The sequence below is a fragment of the Ophidiomyces ophidiicola genome (assembly GCF_022830035.1).
Source record: "Ophidiomyces ophidiicola strain CBS 122913 chromosome Unknown scaffold_2, whole genome shotgun sequence".
Classification (NCBI taxonomy): domain Eukaryota; kingdom Fungi; phylum Ascomycota; class Eurotiomycetes; order Onygenales; family Onygenaceae; genus Ophidiomyces; species Ophidiomyces ophidiicola.
In genome coordinates, this window is record NW_026054642.1 from 791,920 (window position 1) to 810,416 (window position 18,497).

General features: G+C 45.0%; 6 protein-coding genes across 6 annotated transcripts; 3 read left to right on the forward strand and 3 right to left on the reverse strand.

Annotated features, from left to right (window-relative positions):
- Positions 1 to 1,597: 1,597 nt before the first annotated feature.
- On the forward strand, positions 1,598 to 3,368 carry LOZ57_000879 (uncharacterized protein; the record flags this gene model as incomplete). The annotated part of the gene is made up of 6 exons (XM_049249973.1): positions 1,598 to 2,179; positions 2,242 to 2,709; positions 2,810 to 2,820; positions 2,866 to 3,020; positions 3,076 to 3,280; positions 3,338 to 3,368. 6 exons carry the CDS (start codon positions 1,598 to 1,600, stop codon positions 3,366 to 3,368), a joined length of 1,452 nt encoding a protein of 483 aa, XP_049111133.1.
- Positions 3,369 to 4,216: 848 nt separating this feature from the next.
- FAP7 (factor activating pos9) lies at positions 4,217 to 4,864 on the forward strand (the record flags this gene model as incomplete). The annotated part of the gene is made up of 3 exons (XM_049249974.1): positions 4,217 to 4,399; positions 4,450 to 4,598; positions 4,663 to 4,864. 3 exons carry the CDS (start codon positions 4,217 to 4,219, stop codon positions 4,862 to 4,864), a joined length of 534 nt encoding a protein of 177 aa, XP_049111134.1.
- A 591-nt stretch (positions 4,865 to 5,455) lies between these two features.
- HAM1 (nucleoside triphosphate pyrophosphohydrolase ham1) lies at positions 5,456 to 5,791 on the reverse strand (the record flags this gene model as incomplete). Its single annotated transcript, XM_049249975.1, has 2 exons — positions 5,456 to 5,575; positions 5,627 to 5,791. 2 exons carry the CDS (start codon positions 5,789 to 5,791, stop codon positions 5,456 to 5,458), a joined length of 285 nt encoding a protein of 94 aa, XP_049111135.1.
- A 679-nt stretch (positions 5,792 to 6,470) lies between these two features.
- On the reverse strand, positions 6,471 to 11,533 carry MYO2 (Myosin type-2 heavy chain 1; the record flags this gene model as incomplete). Its single annotated transcript, XM_049249976.1, has 7 exons — positions 6,471 to 6,586; positions 6,649 to 6,863; positions 6,920 to 6,993; positions 7,049 to 10,904; positions 10,961 to 11,150; positions 11,207 to 11,339; positions 11,399 to 11,533. The coding sequence occupies 7 exons, from the start codon at positions 11,531 to 11,533 to the stop codon at positions 6,471 to 6,473; spliced, it is 4,719 nt and encodes a 1,572-aa protein (XP_049111136.1).
- Positions 11,534 to 12,630: 1,097 nt separating this feature from the next.
- Positions 12,631 to 14,076, reverse strand: NAP1 (histone chaperone; the record flags this gene model as incomplete). The annotated part of the gene is made up of 5 exons (XM_049249977.1): positions 12,631 to 12,681; positions 12,735 to 13,063; positions 13,126 to 13,842; positions 13,889 to 13,968; positions 14,030 to 14,076. 5 exons carry the CDS (start codon positions 14,074 to 14,076, stop codon positions 12,631 to 12,633), a joined length of 1,224 nt encoding a protein of 407 aa, XP_049111137.1.
- A 1,811-nt stretch (positions 14,077 to 15,887) lies between these two features.
- Positions 15,888 to 17,189, forward strand: LOZ57_000884 (uncharacterized protein; the record flags this gene model as incomplete). The annotated part of the gene is made up of 1 exon (XM_049249978.1): positions 15,888 to 17,189. One exon carries the CDS (start codon positions 15,888 to 15,890, stop codon positions 17,187 to 17,189), a length of 1,302 nt encoding a protein of 433 aa, XP_049111138.1.
- Between the last annotated feature and the right edge of the window lie 1,308 nt (positions 17,190 to 18,497).

Here is an 18,497-nt window from a genome sequence, read left to right on the forward strand (position 1 = left end):
TTACTTAAGTGCTACAATAACAAGCCTTCGGGGTATGATAAGCATGAATTCCGTTACTGGAAGCACATACTCCATCTGGGCAATTTGGCACATTTGACCAGCGCTACACCTGCATGCTTTGTTCTCGCTGTTTACTTTTTTTATCTATACTCTTTTTGGCCAAACACTTACAGGAATATAGGTGGATGGCTAAAAACAATATTTCCTCCATGTCCATCAATGTTGCTTAGATGGTGCCTTGCCAACAGTTAAGCACAAGGCTATACAGAAATGTCTGGAAGGGGCACGCTCTTCTGCTTTTCTTGTACTAGAGTATGCCTTTGTGTTTGATCGCACCTTGCAATTAATTGCAATTTATCCCCTCTTCATCATAATTGGCACTACCTTCGAGCCTCTTCTTTGATATCTATCATAGATATATCCCATATCTTTTCCCTGGCCCATATAATCTGCCAGATTATGGTCATTAAGTGAGCCCATACGGCCTTGCTACAAGGTTATCTGCGTCATCTGCTGGAGACCAAGCCTTTTTTAGGCGCTGTTGCATTGCAATAACTTGCTTCTGTTTTAAGCATGTCAAAAGGTTTACTTAGAATAAACGACAATAAGAAATATGGCTTAGAATATCAGTTTATTGAAAGTCTTACGGCCAGGCCATCACTATCGCCCTACTCGTCGGACTCTAGGGTAAACCATCGTTTTACAGTTTCATTCCAAGCAACACGATGGTCGCTGCAGAAAGGGCCGTTGCTGCCTGGAGGTAGGTGTTGCTTCCAATCGTTAGACCAACTATGCTTGTGGTATGCTATTGCTAGGGTGAATATTACTATCAGTTGGGCAAAAATGAAGAAAAAGAGAAGCAACTAAGCTATGCTATGAGCCTAGTCATGCGCATAGTGGAATAGGAAGCAATCGCCGAACACCCCAATGGCAAAATTATCTAATTTATTCATGTTAGTTTGATCAGGAATTCGGATTTCATTTGTATGCCTTTGCTAATACAGATACTCACATTCTCCATTCTCCAATGAACGCATGCAATGTTGTCGTAAACTATATTTTGAATTGCCCACATAGAACATTTTGAAAAGAAGTGATACACTGGATATTGATAGCAGAATCTCTTACAGTGAAGTTCACTGGTTCATAAACTAGTGACAACTCTGGAGATTCTGGGTTTTGTTTGTACATCACTATCATTTTCTATTTTGTGGTAACTAAACAAGATATCATTGTTGCTCTGTAGACAAGAAAATCTTAACACTTTTTACTTCACATGAGAGATGTTGGTAATAATAGGAGACTATGGTATTTTTGATATGGATGACAGTTGTCTAGATTGGCCCATTTATTCATGCACTCCAACTGTTTCTTTTTTGTGGCTTTGTATGTGTCAAAACGCCCCAAGAACAAACAATTTCGCGCAGAACCCTGCCAACACTGGCCCGAACCCACCCACAGCACCTTGTCAAGGCCAATAGCTGATCTCCCTTCATGTGGGCGACTTTGACATAATCTTTGAATATACTATTGTCATACTTTTTCATTTCACTGGGCTTGATGCCGACGTAACGACGCTAAGTTGGCTTTCCTGAAAATGGCCGAACAAGAGGACCATATACCGTCATGTCCATTCTGTGAATTCACAGACCAGGATACCTATTTCCTCTTGCAGCATATTGAACTCTGCCATCCAGAAAACGGAAATTCTCCATTTATAGCGGAGGATGACCAGAGCCACGAGGCCGCTACCACGAAGGAACCATTTAATACCCCGCCTGGAGCTGCGACACCCCCAAGAGCTAACTCGCCATCTGTGGACATCGATGCTAATCAATATGTCGAGTGTCCTGCGGATTGCGGAGAAGCTATAGTCATTGGAGAACTTGCAAGCCACCTGGATTTTCATTCTGCAGAAGGACTTGCCCTAGAAGAGGCGGCTCTGTCTTCGATTAAATCGCCAAGCTACGACAAAGAATGCTCCAACCCGAGTTATGATTATGATGACGCTGATGATATGATACCTATGAAACTGGCAAAAACAATACGCGATCGAGACCGCCCGCGAAAAGGCGTCGTGAGAGATACAGCCGTTCAGCCAAAGCCATCCTCACAGAAAAGAAGGAGAAGACATGGCTCAAATACAGCACATCGGTCTACAGCAGGGAGGAAGCTGGGTGTATGAAACCCTTCTCACACCCTGCATTGAACCCCGGTATTCACTAATCATATTTACTTCAGAAAGCTGAACTAGGGCCACATGCCAATGAGAAACAAATGCCCGCGTGGTTGCGTAAAATGCTTGAAAGTAGTCCGCGGGTAGCATACGAGAATAGAATACGATTGGATGGCTCTTTGGTCAAAGTTGAGGTCCTTGAAAACGAGAGAAAGGGCGTGGTTCCTGTCCTTCGTCAGCTGTCTCAGCTGGATGAGAGTGTCGAGCGGGCATTCTTCTGTGACCCTAATGTTCGACATGTGTTCAAGATGTCAAAAGAGGGAGGCTTTTGTGGATACCGTAATATCCAGATGCTCATATCATATATTAAAGATGCCAAAGCAGCTGGCGTCGAACAATTTCCGGGCAAGATACCTACTATTCTACAATTGCAAGATATGATTGAGCATGCCTGGGATATGGGCTTCAATAGCAACGGAAGAGACGAAACAGGAGGGATACGAGGAACCAGAAAGTACATCGGTACATCTGAGGTATGTTACTCTGTGTGGAAAGATCAGCCCTATAGTGAATATCCAATTTCTAGTTGCTTACATACCTAATTACAGGCTCAAGCTCTATTTTCTAGCTTAGAAATACGGCAAGTAGATTCAAGGCAATTACCGACTAAAAGCTAACATTTATATTAGGTGCCAAGCTGCAGTTTTTATCAGCACAACTGAACAGTCAGCGCATCAATCTCTCTTAGAAGCTATAACAAGCTACTTTATTCAATCCTGCACGGAATCAGTGGATATAAAAGTCTGCCAGACTACTCTTCCACCTATTTACTTTCAACATTCAGGTTAGAATATGCTTGAAATCGAGAAATTTGAGTAGCAATCTTACTTGCGATTTAGGACATTCACTAACCATCATTGGCCTTGAGTTACGGAAGAACGGCTCTTCAAATCTTCTTGTTCTTGATCCAATGTTTAAGACCTCACCAGCCATACAAAGATTAACCGGTACAAGGGTAAGCTGTGAAAACCCAGGGCGGATTCTTAAAGCACACCGGAGATGTGATGGATATCTGAGGCGGTATAATGAGTTTGAAATACTGAAGTAAGCTGTGCAAATCTTAATAAGTTATGCCTGTTGTTAATGCTAACCAAAATCAAGGCTGTTTCCACATGAAAAGTCTGGATCTTAAACACATAAGTGCATAGTTAAGATTGGCGTTCTGCTGGCTACATATGTAGTGAGTTAACTAGATCATATACGGAGTACAGTTGGTTCCAAAAGTATTGTGAAATGTGCCAAACTCATGTTTGTTTTAGCATATATAGCTACCCTGGAACACCACACAAAATGTAGGTAGGTAGAAGGTCAATTCTACCCGAATTTATCTTGTACAATCGGCTCCGATCTATTTTCTATACATTTTGTTAGTAAAATTGTTCCCACAGTGATAGCGCGTTCCAAAATCCCAAGTCATGGCTCCACATAAGTCCCTTCGTGCCTCTCCGCCCAAAGCATCAAAAAAGGCAGTCCCCCAGTGTGCAAAAACCACAGTAGCTCCTCCTGGATTGAAATTGAAGCCCGGGACCCAGCTTTGGCTTCTCTAACAGCTCAAGATGAGAGCATTGTAGAGCTTCAATTTCAATCCAGAAGGGGCTGCTACATGACTTAGTATTTTGGGACTGGTGATCACTATGGGAACATTTTTACTAACAAAATATATGGACAATCAATTGCAGCTGATTGTATGGAGTGTGAGATGAAGTCAAGCAAAATCAATTTTCTATATTTATACTGTACGGAGAATGTAACTAACTAGCACTAAACCCTGTTGGGCAGGCACTGAAGTTTGTTGATGTTCTGTTGAACATATTTGTTAGGAGCAAGAATTGTGTGATAGTTACAGAGTGCAAAGGAGCTATTCTCTTAATCATCAAATGCTAGTGTAATATTCATTTAGCAAACAGTCTTCCAAACCCCATAGTTTTCTCTACTCTTTTTCCACCCTGCTGTCCCGCCTCCTCCGCAACGTGCTTGTCAATGAGAACTTCTCCAAATATTATAATTACCGGCACCCCCGGTGTCGGCAAGACTGTCCACTGCGAGCAACTCGCACAGGAAACGGGCTTACGACATTTGTCAGTTAATCAAATTGCGAAAGAGCGTGGCTGCCATGACGGATATGATGAGAAGTTGAAAAGTTGGATTGTAGATGAGGACAAGGTGATTTCTTACTCTTTACTAAGCCAGCCCTGCAGCTAACAGTTTAACAGCTGCTAGATGAGATCGAGGAAGAGGTCCAACAAGGTGGATACCTGATTGACTGGCATGCTTGTGATCTTTTCCCAAAGTCATGGATTGATCTCGTCGTTGTGCTTCGTTGCCCATCAACATCAATATTATATGACCGACTCTCCGGAAGGTATGTGGAACTCGCTTTCTTACTGCTATAATACACCCTAGCTTTCTAACGCTTTGGTTTCCAGAGGCTACGGAGAAGAAAAGCTCCAGGAAAACCTGGACGCTGAGATTTTCGAGGTTCTCCTTGACGAAGCTAAAGAATCTTACGACGAGGAAATTGTTGTCGAGCTGACTAGCGAGACTGACAACGAGATTGAGAGCAATTGCTCGAGAATTGTTGCTTGGATCGCCGCCTGGAAACAAACGCACACAGCCGCAGATGGATGAAATATCTAGCAACCGCCTTTTAAGAAGATGAATATTCTATCAAGTGGGAGAGCAGTATTTTGAGTATTGCTACTGCTTCTGCTGTTGCTCTACAATCCACTGTCTCAGTTTCTGGAGAGCTTTGTATCGATGGGACACCGTATTCTGATGACAGATCCGTTAGCTACCGCCCTGGGTGACGTTATTCTGTAGGTAAAAAGCGGGCTGTGGAGGGAATACCTTTTCCTTGGGGTCCATTTCGGCATATGTTTTCCCCTCAAATTCAAAGATTGGGTCCCAACCTTGAGTAATCTGTCAGCTCAGTTGGACACAATTTTGGGATGGAACAGACCAAATTTCGACGGGCCACGGGCGGGCACAATTCTGCCCTGCAAATCAAATTGTTACGTTAGATCTGTCATATGTTTAAGGCTTGTGGTAATGTTCGTTGCATACTTCTGTGCGTCCTTGAAATAAAATCGGTTCCACACCCGGGCCAGAGGCGAAAGCGAACGTGCAAATAGCAACGGCTGATTTATCCTCAAATCCATAAAGCAACTTATTCAATCCATCGTGGTCTAGTTTTTCAAGGAACCATTTACTAGTGATATTTCAGCCAAAAGTCGCATTGTTTTCATGAAATACAGATTCCCCATACATATAGGGACCCGGCAAGCCATTTAGGGCGTTGAACTCTAAGGCTGTGTCCTCCGTTAGAACTGGCCCATTTACCTAAGTAGTGTGTTCAGTACGTATTTTCTAAGCTATTAATGTGTCTAATACCTCCTTGGCTGCATTCCGACATTTTTGTAGTGCTATTTCTTCCACGGAGCCCTGCAGCTCGGGCAGGTCAACTGGCACATTTTGCACTTCGATAGCATCTCCTAGTATAGCCTGAACCTCAGAAAGTTTGTTTTTATTCCCGGTAATAAAATTAATCGATTTCATGGCGGCGGCACCTTCGATGTAGAGAAAAAGGTCCTTTGAGGGGCTGATGCTGAAGTTGGTTGTGGGTGCAAAGATTTGACTCTGGTGGCATTTAACTAAGCCTCCCGTCAAACTCCGTTCAAGCATCAACGTCCTCAATTGTCACCACTATTCAATTGCAGGGTATAATCCGCCGCCCAACAGAATCTATTTCATACTATGGTCTGCGTAGCAAATGATGAGATACACCATGCCGCATTTACAGTACTTTCATACAATGGATGTGGCCTGAACGCCATATAAATGCCAAAACAGTCGAGTTTAAGGGGACGGCCGTCAAGACATGTCTGATTATTCAAACCGAAGAAAAAAATTCTAGTGAGTTCAAGAATCAAAACGGGTGCCAAGAATTTCTAGAACAATGCCACCTGAAGCGCAAAGATGTGGAAGGGCAAAGCTAACAACAGCGAAACACCAGAGTACAGTAGAAGACCGAAGTATGTCAACCGATATTACATTAGCAAATATATCCGGTTCGACCTGCCAGAGCATTCTGTTCTGGCATGCACAGCTCCCAAGGTGTTGATACAGCAAGTGAAAGTAAGGAGATAGATGAATAAATAAACAATCAAATGCTACTTTATGTGTAGAATGAAAACAAGAGGTGTGTGTGCAGTAATCACAGCAAAGGAATTAGATATCACTGTAATTCAGGAATAGTGTCTCCGTTTTCAACAACCTCTAGTTTTTCCTGCTGCGCCATGGCCTGCGCAGAAACTATTTCAGCTAGTCGTTTTAATCGTGGGGTTTGGAGCCCTAATTTGAATGTTAGACAAGTTTCCTAACAGAAACTGGAAAAGGTTGATAGTCAAGCTCACATGATGGTGTATATGTCTCCAACGCGGTGATTACACGTGGATCCGCAATTTCATAAGGGCCGCTATCTTCTAAATCCACAGCAGTGAGAAGGAGGACATCGCTCTTTTCGGTAACTCGAGAGGCGACAGCTTTCATTATTTCCCCGTTTATAGGCTGCTCATAATCCGCGATCAAATACTGATTGAGGAGCTTCTGGATTTGGTTAGGTGAAAGCCTGAGACGAAGGTTAGACTTTGGTAGCAATAGACATAACTTTGGAGGTATACATACATCCAACAAATGTCTTGAATGATCTCAATATCGTTTAAAGTAGCCTTTTTCAGTTGAAGGAGCTTGGTTGCTTGCTACAATGAAGGTCAGTGCCTAGAAAAAGACTACGGGGGAATGAAGAAACCGTACCATTAAATGTTCAAGCTGGAGGGTGCCCTCGGGAAGCTCATGGCTCTTGCACCATTCCTCAATTCTTGTAATATTATAGTTGATCTGAAGACCACGCTTCCAAGACAAGAAATTGCGTCTCATAAGCAAGTCGTTGAACGCGGTGACGCCCACAAGGCGCAATAGCTCCATCATTGTTTGAATGATAATGGTGTCCTCCAAATAATACGCCTTCATAGCTTTGAACACATTGTTCAACAGGCTAAGAAGGTTATCCATGCTGTATGCTGGAACGTTGTTCGATGGCAAGAGTTTTCCAAGGAACCGATTTGTTTCGTTGGTAACAAATCCAGGAAGAGACTGTGATTCGATGATAGCTGGAACGACCATTTTGTAAAGCTTCTTCTTCAAGAATTTCATCCATGTATGGTAGATGTTAAACTCTAAGCTTTCCAAGTCATGCTTCACAATTTCCAGAAGGCGGTCGTATTCGTAATTATCGGTTTTCTGGGCTTCATACCAATCCTCCGCAAGAAACACAAAAGAGAGCATCTCATGGACGTTGGAAAGCCAGAAAGCACCTTGATTGATTAGCTCATCACCTTCATGCTGCATAACCTCTTGTTGAATTGCTTGCATAACATTGGCAAGGAATCGTTCGGACTCTTTTACAAAGCCGTTATTCCACATTTCAGATGTAACGAGGTTAATCAGATAAGCTGGGAAGAGGACTTCTTTATCGGTGGGAGGAGTGTTATTGCTTGGAAGAGGGATCTTTAGATTGCGAATAAGGCCCATTGTGACTTCTTCATTGAGTTCTTCCTCTTCGGAGAGGAGGTTTTCAAGTTCAATTTCGATCGAGTCGATACCTGGAGCAAAGGTGGTTCCAGAGAGGTTGGAGCGAGCTGTGGTAGTAGCAACGGCCATTGAAACGGGGCGAGGGTTATATGCCCCACTGAAACGGTCAGTTTCAACACGACCTGCTTCTGCACTGCGTCTCTTGGGCTTGGGCTTTTTCGATGAAACCAGATTAATAAGGCCAGAAAAGGTGGGTTGGTTGGAAGTGCCGTTAACCTCTCCGTTAGCACCGTTAACAGGCATCGATCTCTTGGCAAACTCAAGCTCATCTTGAAGATCCGAAAGTTGTTGACGTAGAGACGTATTTTCATTATCAATGTTGGAATTCACTTGTCGTATTTTATCGAGTTCGTCGTTTGTTACCCGAAGCGTATCACGAACAACCCGTTCTTCTTCCTGTAGTTTCTTTACCGTGGAAAGAGATTCGGTATGCTGTTGTTGTAATTTCGTCATATCCTCTTCCATGGCAGCCAACCGTGCTGCAGTGATACCCGCCTGATTTGCCTCAGCTTGTAACTCACGGGTACGCACCTCCAAAGTGTTATTCTTGCCTCTCAGGTGTTTAAGTTGTCCTTCGTAGTTTTCAACTTGGGATACCAACGTCTTGTTCTGCTGCTTCAGTGAACCAAGAGTCTGCGTAAGCTCGACAACCTTATTTTCCAATCTATAAGATATTTGCTTGAGATCTCGAGCCTCTTCACGCAGTTTCTTATACTCTTGTCGAGCCTTCTTACCCCTCCAGAGGTTCTGGACGATGACAACTTTCTTGCGGTATTGTCTCCAGGCACGAAGTTGCCGCCAGGATCGGAATGATCTTTGAATGACCTTGGCAGCATTTCCAAGAATGGTATCCATGATGTTTCGCCTGCATAAATAACCTTTTGCGAGAGACTCGAAGAGAACGAAGTTTTGTCTGATGTTGAGATACCGCTTTCTTTCTTTTTGGCCTCTCCAAACACGCTGGATCGTTGTGGCAGCCTTGATCCGACGCGTTTCCATAGCATGTTTTCGCGCGATGAAGCCCCTTATCAAACTCTGAGTTGTAAGGATCGACTCACGCGCTTCAAGATATCTCCGGCGATAATATTTGCATTTCAAGTTCTTTTGAATCATGACGGCACATTCATTCAACCTCGAAGTGCGCAGGTTTTCTAAAAAGGCCAGCATGCCAGCACGGAAAAAAATCTTCGTCAGTCCAAGTTGGTATTTGTCTCCCTTCTGGTGGCTGGCGTCTCCAAGAGCTTTCCTTAAAATAGCATGACCCATTTCTCGAATTTCAGACGTCCACTGCGATGAGTGGCAAAGCATGTAGTACCTAAGAGCGAATTCTTCATAGGTCCATCGAGTTGGATAGCCAGCGCAACTGATTCGGACCGTTTCAAGAACACCACAGGCGCGAAGCTGGCTGAGAACCATGGGCCCCTCGAACTTCCATGACTCCTTTCCTTCATTTGGCTTGATACATCTAATGTAGTGAACGTCTGTAGAATTGATCGTGTTCATCAGCTCAATCAACGACGACTTGAATATACCGCCAAGAGTAGGTTTGCGGTTGACTGCAACTCCAATTTTCCTCCCAGGGGCTGCTACTGCTCTAGATGATATGGAAGCCGAATCCTTTTCACGAACGGCGGAGGCTGCTTCTAATACCGCTCTGATAAAGCTGTTGGAAGAATTTTTCAAAATTTCCATCTGTTCGTCAGGAACCGTGTCTCTATTTTTTTCAATGAACCCGTCCGACTCGTAGGTAACATCAACAGCATAGTGGCAAACGGTAAAAGACGATTTGCCAAATCGAGGCTTCTTGTAAAACTTCTGTTTATCTGCAGCAAAGTTGTGGTGCAGCTTAGTAACAAACTGATCGTCGGATCCCATCGGTAGCCTTGATTCTTCATCCAAAAGGGACAAAATACCAAGTTTTCCTTCGATCAGGTCGATGCAAGGTTGGTTATCAGAGAAGTCGATGAAAGTCCAATCAATCTGCTCACGCACATATTCTTCTTGTTCCAGCTTAAACACATGCTGGTTGAATTCCTGCTGAAGCTTTTCATTGGCATAGTTGATACAGAATTGTTCAAAGGAATTCTTTGCGAAATGTTCAAAACCGTAAATATCCAAAACTCCAATGAAGGACTTGACACGGTTGAGAACATCTTCTGTTGCCAAACTACGGTTGATAATATCGACAAGCCAGTCAAACAAACTTGAGTAAATAAATTTGGCAACGGAGTCTCGTACAACAATAGCTTGTTGCTGAGTTAGGTTTGAAACAATTTTTTCACCTCGAGTTATCAATTGCTTCTTTACAATCCATTTTGAAAATTCGTTAGGATTGATTCCTAGCATCTCACAGGCCCGTGCGAGGGATGGCTCTGATGACGATAGGGACGAATCTGTACGCGTAGCAGTAATTTTCACATTTCCTAAATGTAACAGTGCGCCCAAGATGCGGAATATTTCGGTCTGGGTCTCGTCGGCTACACCGATGGTGGTGAGTGATTTCTTCGTGGCTTCAAACTCGGCTTTATCGTCAACCCCGTCTATCACGGGGGTGCCTCCTTGATTCAAGTAGTCAAACTCTTCAACCGGTAAAATGTTCAAATCAACGCGTTCAGCATCCGTAGCTCCTGCTACTAGTTGGTAAAAGATATGATAGTTTCGCTCCTTTAACGGTTGGAAAACCAGCCTCGACCGCTCTAGAAGGTATGTTCTAATCTTTGCACCAATAATATTTCTTTCCGAATCAAACATAATCTCGATATATTTTCCAAATCGTGAAGAGTTATCATTACGGGTCGTTTTCGCGTTACCGAATGCTTCCATAACGGGATTCGTCGCCAAAATTTGCTCCTCGGTTTTGCTGATTGAATCTGCTCTTCCAGTGGAGTAGTTTTCAGGCTGCTCTGGTGTCCCCCGTGTTGCAAAGTAACGCATAATGTACTTTGCACTGACAGTTTTTCCAGCACCAGATTCTCCGGATACCACGATCGTTTGATTCCTTGAGTCTCTCAACATATCCCTAACCGACACATCAGTAAAAGAACCGGCTGGCGGACTAGAGGGAATAGTGCTCACGCAAAAGCCTCTTCAGCAATAGCGAAAAGATGGGGGGCTTGCGAGGCTCGTTGCTTTCCAGCGTATACCTGCACCATTTGTGGTACATAGAGAGAGTCGACGCGGGCAAACGGATTTGTCGCAATAAGGACGATGCCACTGTATGTATATATTTCCTTCTGGTAGTAGCGTAATTTTATAGCCTGTAACACTGTAAAGGCATTAGATTTGTACACATCCTGCAGATCTCGTACTAAGGAATCATACCAGCAGGCTCGTTCAAATGTGATAAGCTTGTCAAATCCTCACTGGCTTCTAGCATTGCGGGATTCATCAACGGCGGGAGGGACGCATTACTGTTGACCTGCAAATCCGTCTCTGTCGTCTCGATCGTTTTGGTCTACATAGAAAAGCACAAGTCAGCAGGGAGCGATAGGGAATATGAAAGTAGAGACTCACTTCGCCATTCTCTAAAGAGAAAACCAGCTTAATCTTTTCCCCATTTATTACCTTTTCTACTACCTCCGAAGCAACCCATCCCTCCGTTGCGTCCGGCTGCCACGCCCGAGTACCGACCTCAAAACTATGCGCCATGGTGCTGGATTGGAATCGAAGATCAATGACGGCCGCACAACATTAAAGATAAAAGAACAGATAAGATATGAAAACCATGAGATTAGGGGGCATGGACGTTGGGATCAGCATCTAGAGGTGTAGAAGGAAGAAGTGTAATTGACTGGGCTGGAGGTCAACAATGCCCTGCCAGTAAGGTTCAGCGTCCGCTCTTCTTCTGCGGCAAACGTGGGCGGGTTGGCAATTGAGATTTCTGGTCTTCTGCAGCAACGGGAGATCGAGCAACTTGGACGAACCGTACTCCGTGGCAATGTCCAGAAATGCTCGTTGATGGCTGCTATGTAAGCGAGCCTAAAACCCCCTGAAACAGCGAGTCTTGCGATGCTGGGGCGAGCTAAGCAGTTCCGTGGAGACTTTCATGTTACTCTCAAACCGGCCCAAGTCACGTGGGCGGTAAGAAGAAAGTTGCGCTTTTTCGTCTCATGCGCTGGCAGCGTGCGAGCCATCCAACTCTCCAGCCTCCAAGTCCGATGGCGGTGTGTGATGACCATGGAACCTCTCTAGTATGACGTGCATAAATACAGGCGCACGGGCATCTACGACCAACAAAGCCAGTGGAACGCACAACTTTTATTTCACGTATCAAATGACTCAAGTTAACACATATGTATCTACCTACCTACATAACCGAACGAGGATGAACTTCTTTGCAACCGTGCCCCACGCTGACTGCTTACACTGATGGTCCATGGTAATCTGTGGTCGAAGCAGACCTACCGGTGGCTGAAGGCACGGGCAACAAAACCATAACAAGAAAACCACTGTAATAATCTTATCGCACCAGTTTCAAAGACAAGGGGCAACAGGGCCGGGCAAAGGGAAAATCGAAGTGATAAAAGGACATATTACACACCGTATTTGTTTAAAATGCAATATTAAGCCAAGGAAGAAGATATAGAAGAGAAAGGTGAACAATAGTGGCCCTCGAAAAAGACAAGACCGTTTCAATTTAATCGCTTTGAGGCTGGATGGCAATATCTCAAATCTGTTGCATATTTGCTTGAATTTGACTGACACACTTGAGTGTTCTCACTGGAAAAGTACGTAGGTTTAATCTTTTAACTTTGCTTGCACTCCGCTGCCTCCTTCTTGGGCTTAGATCCGTCCTCCTGCCATAAATGTTAGTTTGTGGTGAAAGGGCATTACAGCAGTAGATCCATACCTCTTCATCTGATTCCTCTTCAAACTCGCCAGACCTTCGCTCATCGTCATCGTCATCTTCATCCTCATCGTCGTCGTCATCAAAATCATCATCATCAAGTTGAGCGTCATATTCTTCAAATTGAATTGCCTCTCCAGTGAACCAGTCAATAGCACGAGGGATGAGTTTTTCTTTAATATCTTCACCGAGTTGATAGTCAAGCTCAAGGCGTTCCTCGATGTCCTCAGCGATCTCTTCCTCCGAGTCGTGTGGGGGCTTCGGCGGCGAAAAGAAGTTGAAGAATGACTCAGTCGGGAGCGTGACTTTGACAACGCGTGTTTGCTTAGTGTCTAATAGTTTTTTCAGCTGGGTCAGTATACTTTTTAGAAACGATACAGCATTGAGATCTTACTCTTATTACGCTGCTTCTTGCTTTCTGTTCGAACAGTGAGATCCTTGCCATCTTTCCAGTTGATCTTATCGCCGTCAGCATGGTCATAGATAAAGTCGCCACCATAGCCGCTCTCTTCTTGGTAGTAATAAGTCTTGGAGATACTCTTGTTTGTGAAAAAATCATTGTCGGCAAATTCGAAAATGAGGCGGAACCCAGGGCGGTCGAGATACTCCATGCGAATGTCTGTGAGGTGCTTGAGGGCCTCTTCGTCTCTATCGGTGATCATTTCGGCAAGTGAGATTTGATTTTTCATCGCTGAAAGCCAGAACTCTGGGATACCGGCAGCATTGGCATCTTCGGAGTCATCCTTAGCCTCCTCGGTCTTCTTATTCTCATCATCGCCCTCTTCCTCGTCAGCCTTGCCTGCTTCGACTTCTTTCTCTGTTGGCTCTGCCTGGCCATTAACAATGGTTGCTCGCTTCTGGTAGAGTGGCGTAAACTTGGCGAAATATTTCTTTTCTAGCTGCAGCACCTCTTCCTGGAATTCGGCCTCAAGTTTAGCATGATCTTTCTGAATCCCTTTTAGGCCAGCAACTCGGCGGCGAACAGGAGCGGGGAGGGACTCGATGTATCCAGAAGAGCGGCCAATAAGGGAGCCGAGTTTGCCCTGAATCATAGAGACAAGCTTGGGGTTCTGGGCAAAAAGGGATGCGGCGGCGGCGCGATCGAGCTCCTCTGGACAGTGTGAGAAAACGCTTCTATTGGTGATTCAAAGACAAACCTTCTTTAATGCTTGCAATGTTTGGCTGCTGAGCACGCGAAGAGATAGGAGCAACGGTGGCAGGCGTATTCTGTGGAGTGCTGTTGGCCAGAAGTAGGCGGTCAGAAAAAAGCTGAGAAGCAGAGAGTGTGGATGACTTACGGAGCCCCCACGAGGTCAGCTTTCTTGTTTGGGATCGGCTCGGCCATGTTCAGAGGTGTTGGACGGGGTAGAGCCGGAAAGCACGTCGTGGTATGAAGAGTGTGTTGTTGGAGAAAAGCGAGAAAACGCGGTTAGAAATTATGTTGCTGCTTATCAAGAACCTTCGACTAATCCTTTGGTGGGAGTTCTTTTGTTGAGGGTGGCTTGGCACGACCCTTTGCCCCTCCGCCAGCGTGGTCGCTCGCCATCGCCCCCTCGTCCCCGTCAAACGTCAACGCACCCGCGATCGCCCGCACCAGCTGGCTGATGCTGGAGTGGACAGCACATAAGCTCCCCTACTTGGCTCACTTAGGTGCGGTGGTGGTGCCGCCTGTTCTGATATTTGACCGTCGCCACTCGATTCAGCCTGGCCAGCTCCAAATCATGGCGTTGATCCTGTTTTCACGGCCCGCTGGTATGGCCTGGAAGCGCTGCTGCAACGGAATTGGTCCCAAGTGGCCTTGTCAAACGCTCGACGGGGTGGACAGTCGCCCATTGTGGTACAATTTCCACGGAGCACACTTGTCATGGAATTGCATACCCACAGCGCACTGTTGCCAGGGGAAATTCTTACCAAGGCCATTTAATTAAGGACCGATACTGGCCGTCGTAATGGTCACCCATGTGTCCAGAATGCCTGGGCATTTACATGCCCTCGATGAATGCGCGTGTTGCTGACTGATACCCTGAAAACACACTGCTATTTTACACATATGTTAAGCCGCTACGGGATCCTTCGCCTGTCCTTGAAAGCAAGAAGAAAACGAGAAAAAGATAGCGGTCTACTATGCAGGTCAGTTCGCTAGATGCAAACATGAAGTGATGATTCATCTGCAAATAGCCTCTGTCTAGCGGCTGCAGAGCTGGCGGCCTAATTGAACCTTCGCTACATTTCGATTGCTTTGGTTGGCTGACGCTGGAGAAAAGATTTACATTTTTGACTCATTTGCCTAAACATAGCCTTTGATTTTGCCTTACAGATTATTTACCCTCGCTTTGCGAATTTTATACGGGACAACGCTAAAAAAAATCGCCCAGCCTCGCTGGGCGTAGGCACGAGGGCAGTTGAAAAATAAGATAGGAACGCCTCATGGCCCGACCTCAGCTCAAACCTTTTTATCCTCATCATTTGACTATTAACTTCATGCAAATCAGATAGCAGGGCTTTGGCCGCGAATAATTTCTTTATTCACAAGCCTCGAAGAATATCAGGGCGTTTCTTGGAATGAACTCAGTGTCTAATCAACAGAGCACTCTCTGGACTTCATTTTGTCAAGAATAGGCTGGAAGTTAAAACCTGGGTCTGAGAGCAAACCCTAATCCTGACCGCACTCAGCTCAAGCGTTATAGGTATGTGCCTCTGTGCCCGTGGTCTTGTAATTGGGAATCTGCCTGTATACCGCCGCTTGGGACAGAGTAGCTTGGCGGCTATCTTGGCACGCCGGCCTGTTGGAGGTTGTTGAGCTGTCGTTGTGCAGCCTTATTGAACTGCCCAATCGCGAAGCATTTTCACCACATTAATATTTTAATACCCGAGAGGCGCTCTAGCAACAACAGCTATGTTGCCGCTTTTTGGATATGGGGGGCATACTGAGCCTCCGCCACTGCTACGTTTGTTCTCAACCACCCATCGGATGGGGCAAAGCTCTCAGCTTTTTGAGACTTGAGCACTGAAAGTAAAATTTAGAGGCGGTGGGATTATAAAAACAACAACCTTCTCGCATCGAACAATTTCGCATATAATTCCACTTCTATCCCCTTGCATTTCAACGGCCAGTTTCTTCCCTGGCAAACTTCTCTGCTCAATTAGACTTTCAAAATGATACTTGCACTTACCTCTCTTGCTACCCTAGCCTTTTCGTTGGTGACTGCAGATACTCCATACCCGAAGGGTCATCCCTTCCTCACTGATGCTTATCGCCCAGTGACGAGGAACCGAACGACGGTGTCCTTCATTGATCCTTATACCGGAAGCAACCAGACTATTGCTTATGCTTTATCTGCTACTGGAGATGTGATATATAATGACGACTTGAGCTTCGGACCGGAGTCAGTACTCTTTGAATATATCAACAATCGAACCGACCGACGACCAGCACGCAGAGGTCTCGGAGTGAAGCCGACCCTAGCGTGGCCTGCTGCAACCCTTGTCTATAAGTATGATTCTTGTGAAACACGAGAATTGCTACAAGGTGTAGTAGACGCCGCCGTAAAGGAATGGAGGAAGGGCGCTCCCTATCTCACATTCAAGGAAATGGCACCAAGCGCTCATGATCCTGAGAGCGAAGGGATTCTAACAATAACAAAGCATGACCCAGAATCGTACTGGTGTTGGTCGGTGGTTGCTTGGGCTTACAGCAAAAAAGGCCGCCGAATGAATCTTCAATGGCTAAGTGAAGCTGGTGGGAAGAGCTGCGGTCAAGATCTCAGTGCGGCAATACACGAATTTGGGCATGCTCTTGGGTTGATGCACGAACACCAACGGCCAGATAGAGAGGATCACATTACTGTTGACTGTGCCGGTTACGCCCCTTGGACCATAGATGGCTGCCCCGCTGCTTCATACCCTACATGCTGTAGTGGTAGCTCCGATAGATGTTGTGGCGACTGGCATAATTACGACATCGCTCCAAGTAATCGATTCAACAAATACGGAGATTACGACTGCAACAGTGTTATGCATTATAATGCGGGCAGGGTCTTGAAAAGCAAGCCAGGGTGTGTCATTAACCCTTCAGCTACACCGACCCAGGGGGATTACAATGCCGTATGTGGAATATACGAGGCCCAATGTACTCCTTGGAAGGCAGTGAAGTTTTGTCCAGCAAAGGAAAACGAGGAGTGCGGAACTTGCAAACCTATTTCTGGTTTGAATAAGTGTGATATCAGTACTTCATGCATTGCCACTGGCGGGAAATACCACTGCGCTTGTCGTGCTGGGTTTAAAGCCAATGCTCCAGGCAACGATATATCGAAACACTTTCGATTGCCGTGGGACAATTATCGACACCTAGTTTTTGTTCCTGAGAACACCCCCTGCAACACACTTTGTGATAACCCACATGGATTTTCTCCTCAGCTCTGTGCCGAAGTCAAACTGAGGGAAACTTGTCCAATTTAGTTGGGGAGCAAAATGGACTAAACACCGAAGAGTGGTGATAGGCCACAACTGTGGTAATTTTAGGCTTATATGAAATTTAATATATCTATTCCGCTCCCGACCATTTTCTGCTTGGGTTTTCGACCCCCTGAAGGCTATTTTTTGACTAGCAAGATTCCATTGTGGGACGACGCCATTTAGCCAGTGCTTGAAGTTTTTATTTCAAATCTATTATATCTCTACAACAGAATGCCTACTATCTCAATCTCACTTATTGGTCATTGATGGATATTTCCATTATTGTTCTCTTTCCACCTTCCCTACACAGCAAACACAGACAGTTGTGATGACCAATACAGCTTCAAGGTTTGCTCCCTTATTTGCTGTGACCTGCAAATAAACTAGTAAATTCTGCTTTTCCTTTGTTTACATTGCCATTGTATTCATTGCTTGTGAAAGTATATGTTTACGTTTACATGTGGAGTACTCCGTCCTGTGAATGCTATACAAAGGTATGAATAACGTAACTTGCCATAAATCTAGCAGTACTTATAATCCTTGAAGCCTACACTCTTGTTGACATATTGAGTAGCTCTACAATAAAGGATAACTTATTTCTCTTAAAATTTCACACACGCCCTTTTTTCTGCCTGCATCGCCCATTTGTAGGCGGAAAAAGCCTAAAAAATTGTTGTTCGTATAGGCCTCTTCCCTTACGACTAGTTATGTGATAATACTTTTGCTCACTAACTACAAATTTACAGTGCATAAACCCTTACTTTGTTGAACAAGCTGAAATTTTGCTTTTATTCATTTTCTGGAACCATATATTTCTCCAACTATTGCCTTACTACTGACAGATGCTTACGGAACAATGCGTCTCCACCATGCCTTTACACTTTCTCTCACCACCGGTGCATTTGCTGGTCCAATTGCTTATGGTATATGCCAGGCGGGATGCGCTGGCGTGGTAATGGCTTGCTACTCTGCCGCAGGGTACGTCTGGGGTGCCACACTCGCAGTTGGGGCACCAGAAACTATTCTTGCCTGCAATAGCGCATTTGGGGCCTGTCAAGCAAGTTGCGTTGCGGCGGGATTTTTCCCTGGGTTATGAATGAGTAGCATTTTGGTTTATTTGCTAAGCAGCGCTAATGCCGTCAGCATAAAGTTAGTTAACCGATGACGGGCTATTTGTCTCATGAAAAAATATTTGCAGGTTGGGTAGAAAACCGATATTCACTTGGTGGATTTGATGTCCTCGATTATCAATGACAACATCATACACCTAAATTACATCTTTCTAAAGGCAATGGCCAGTCACCATAACAA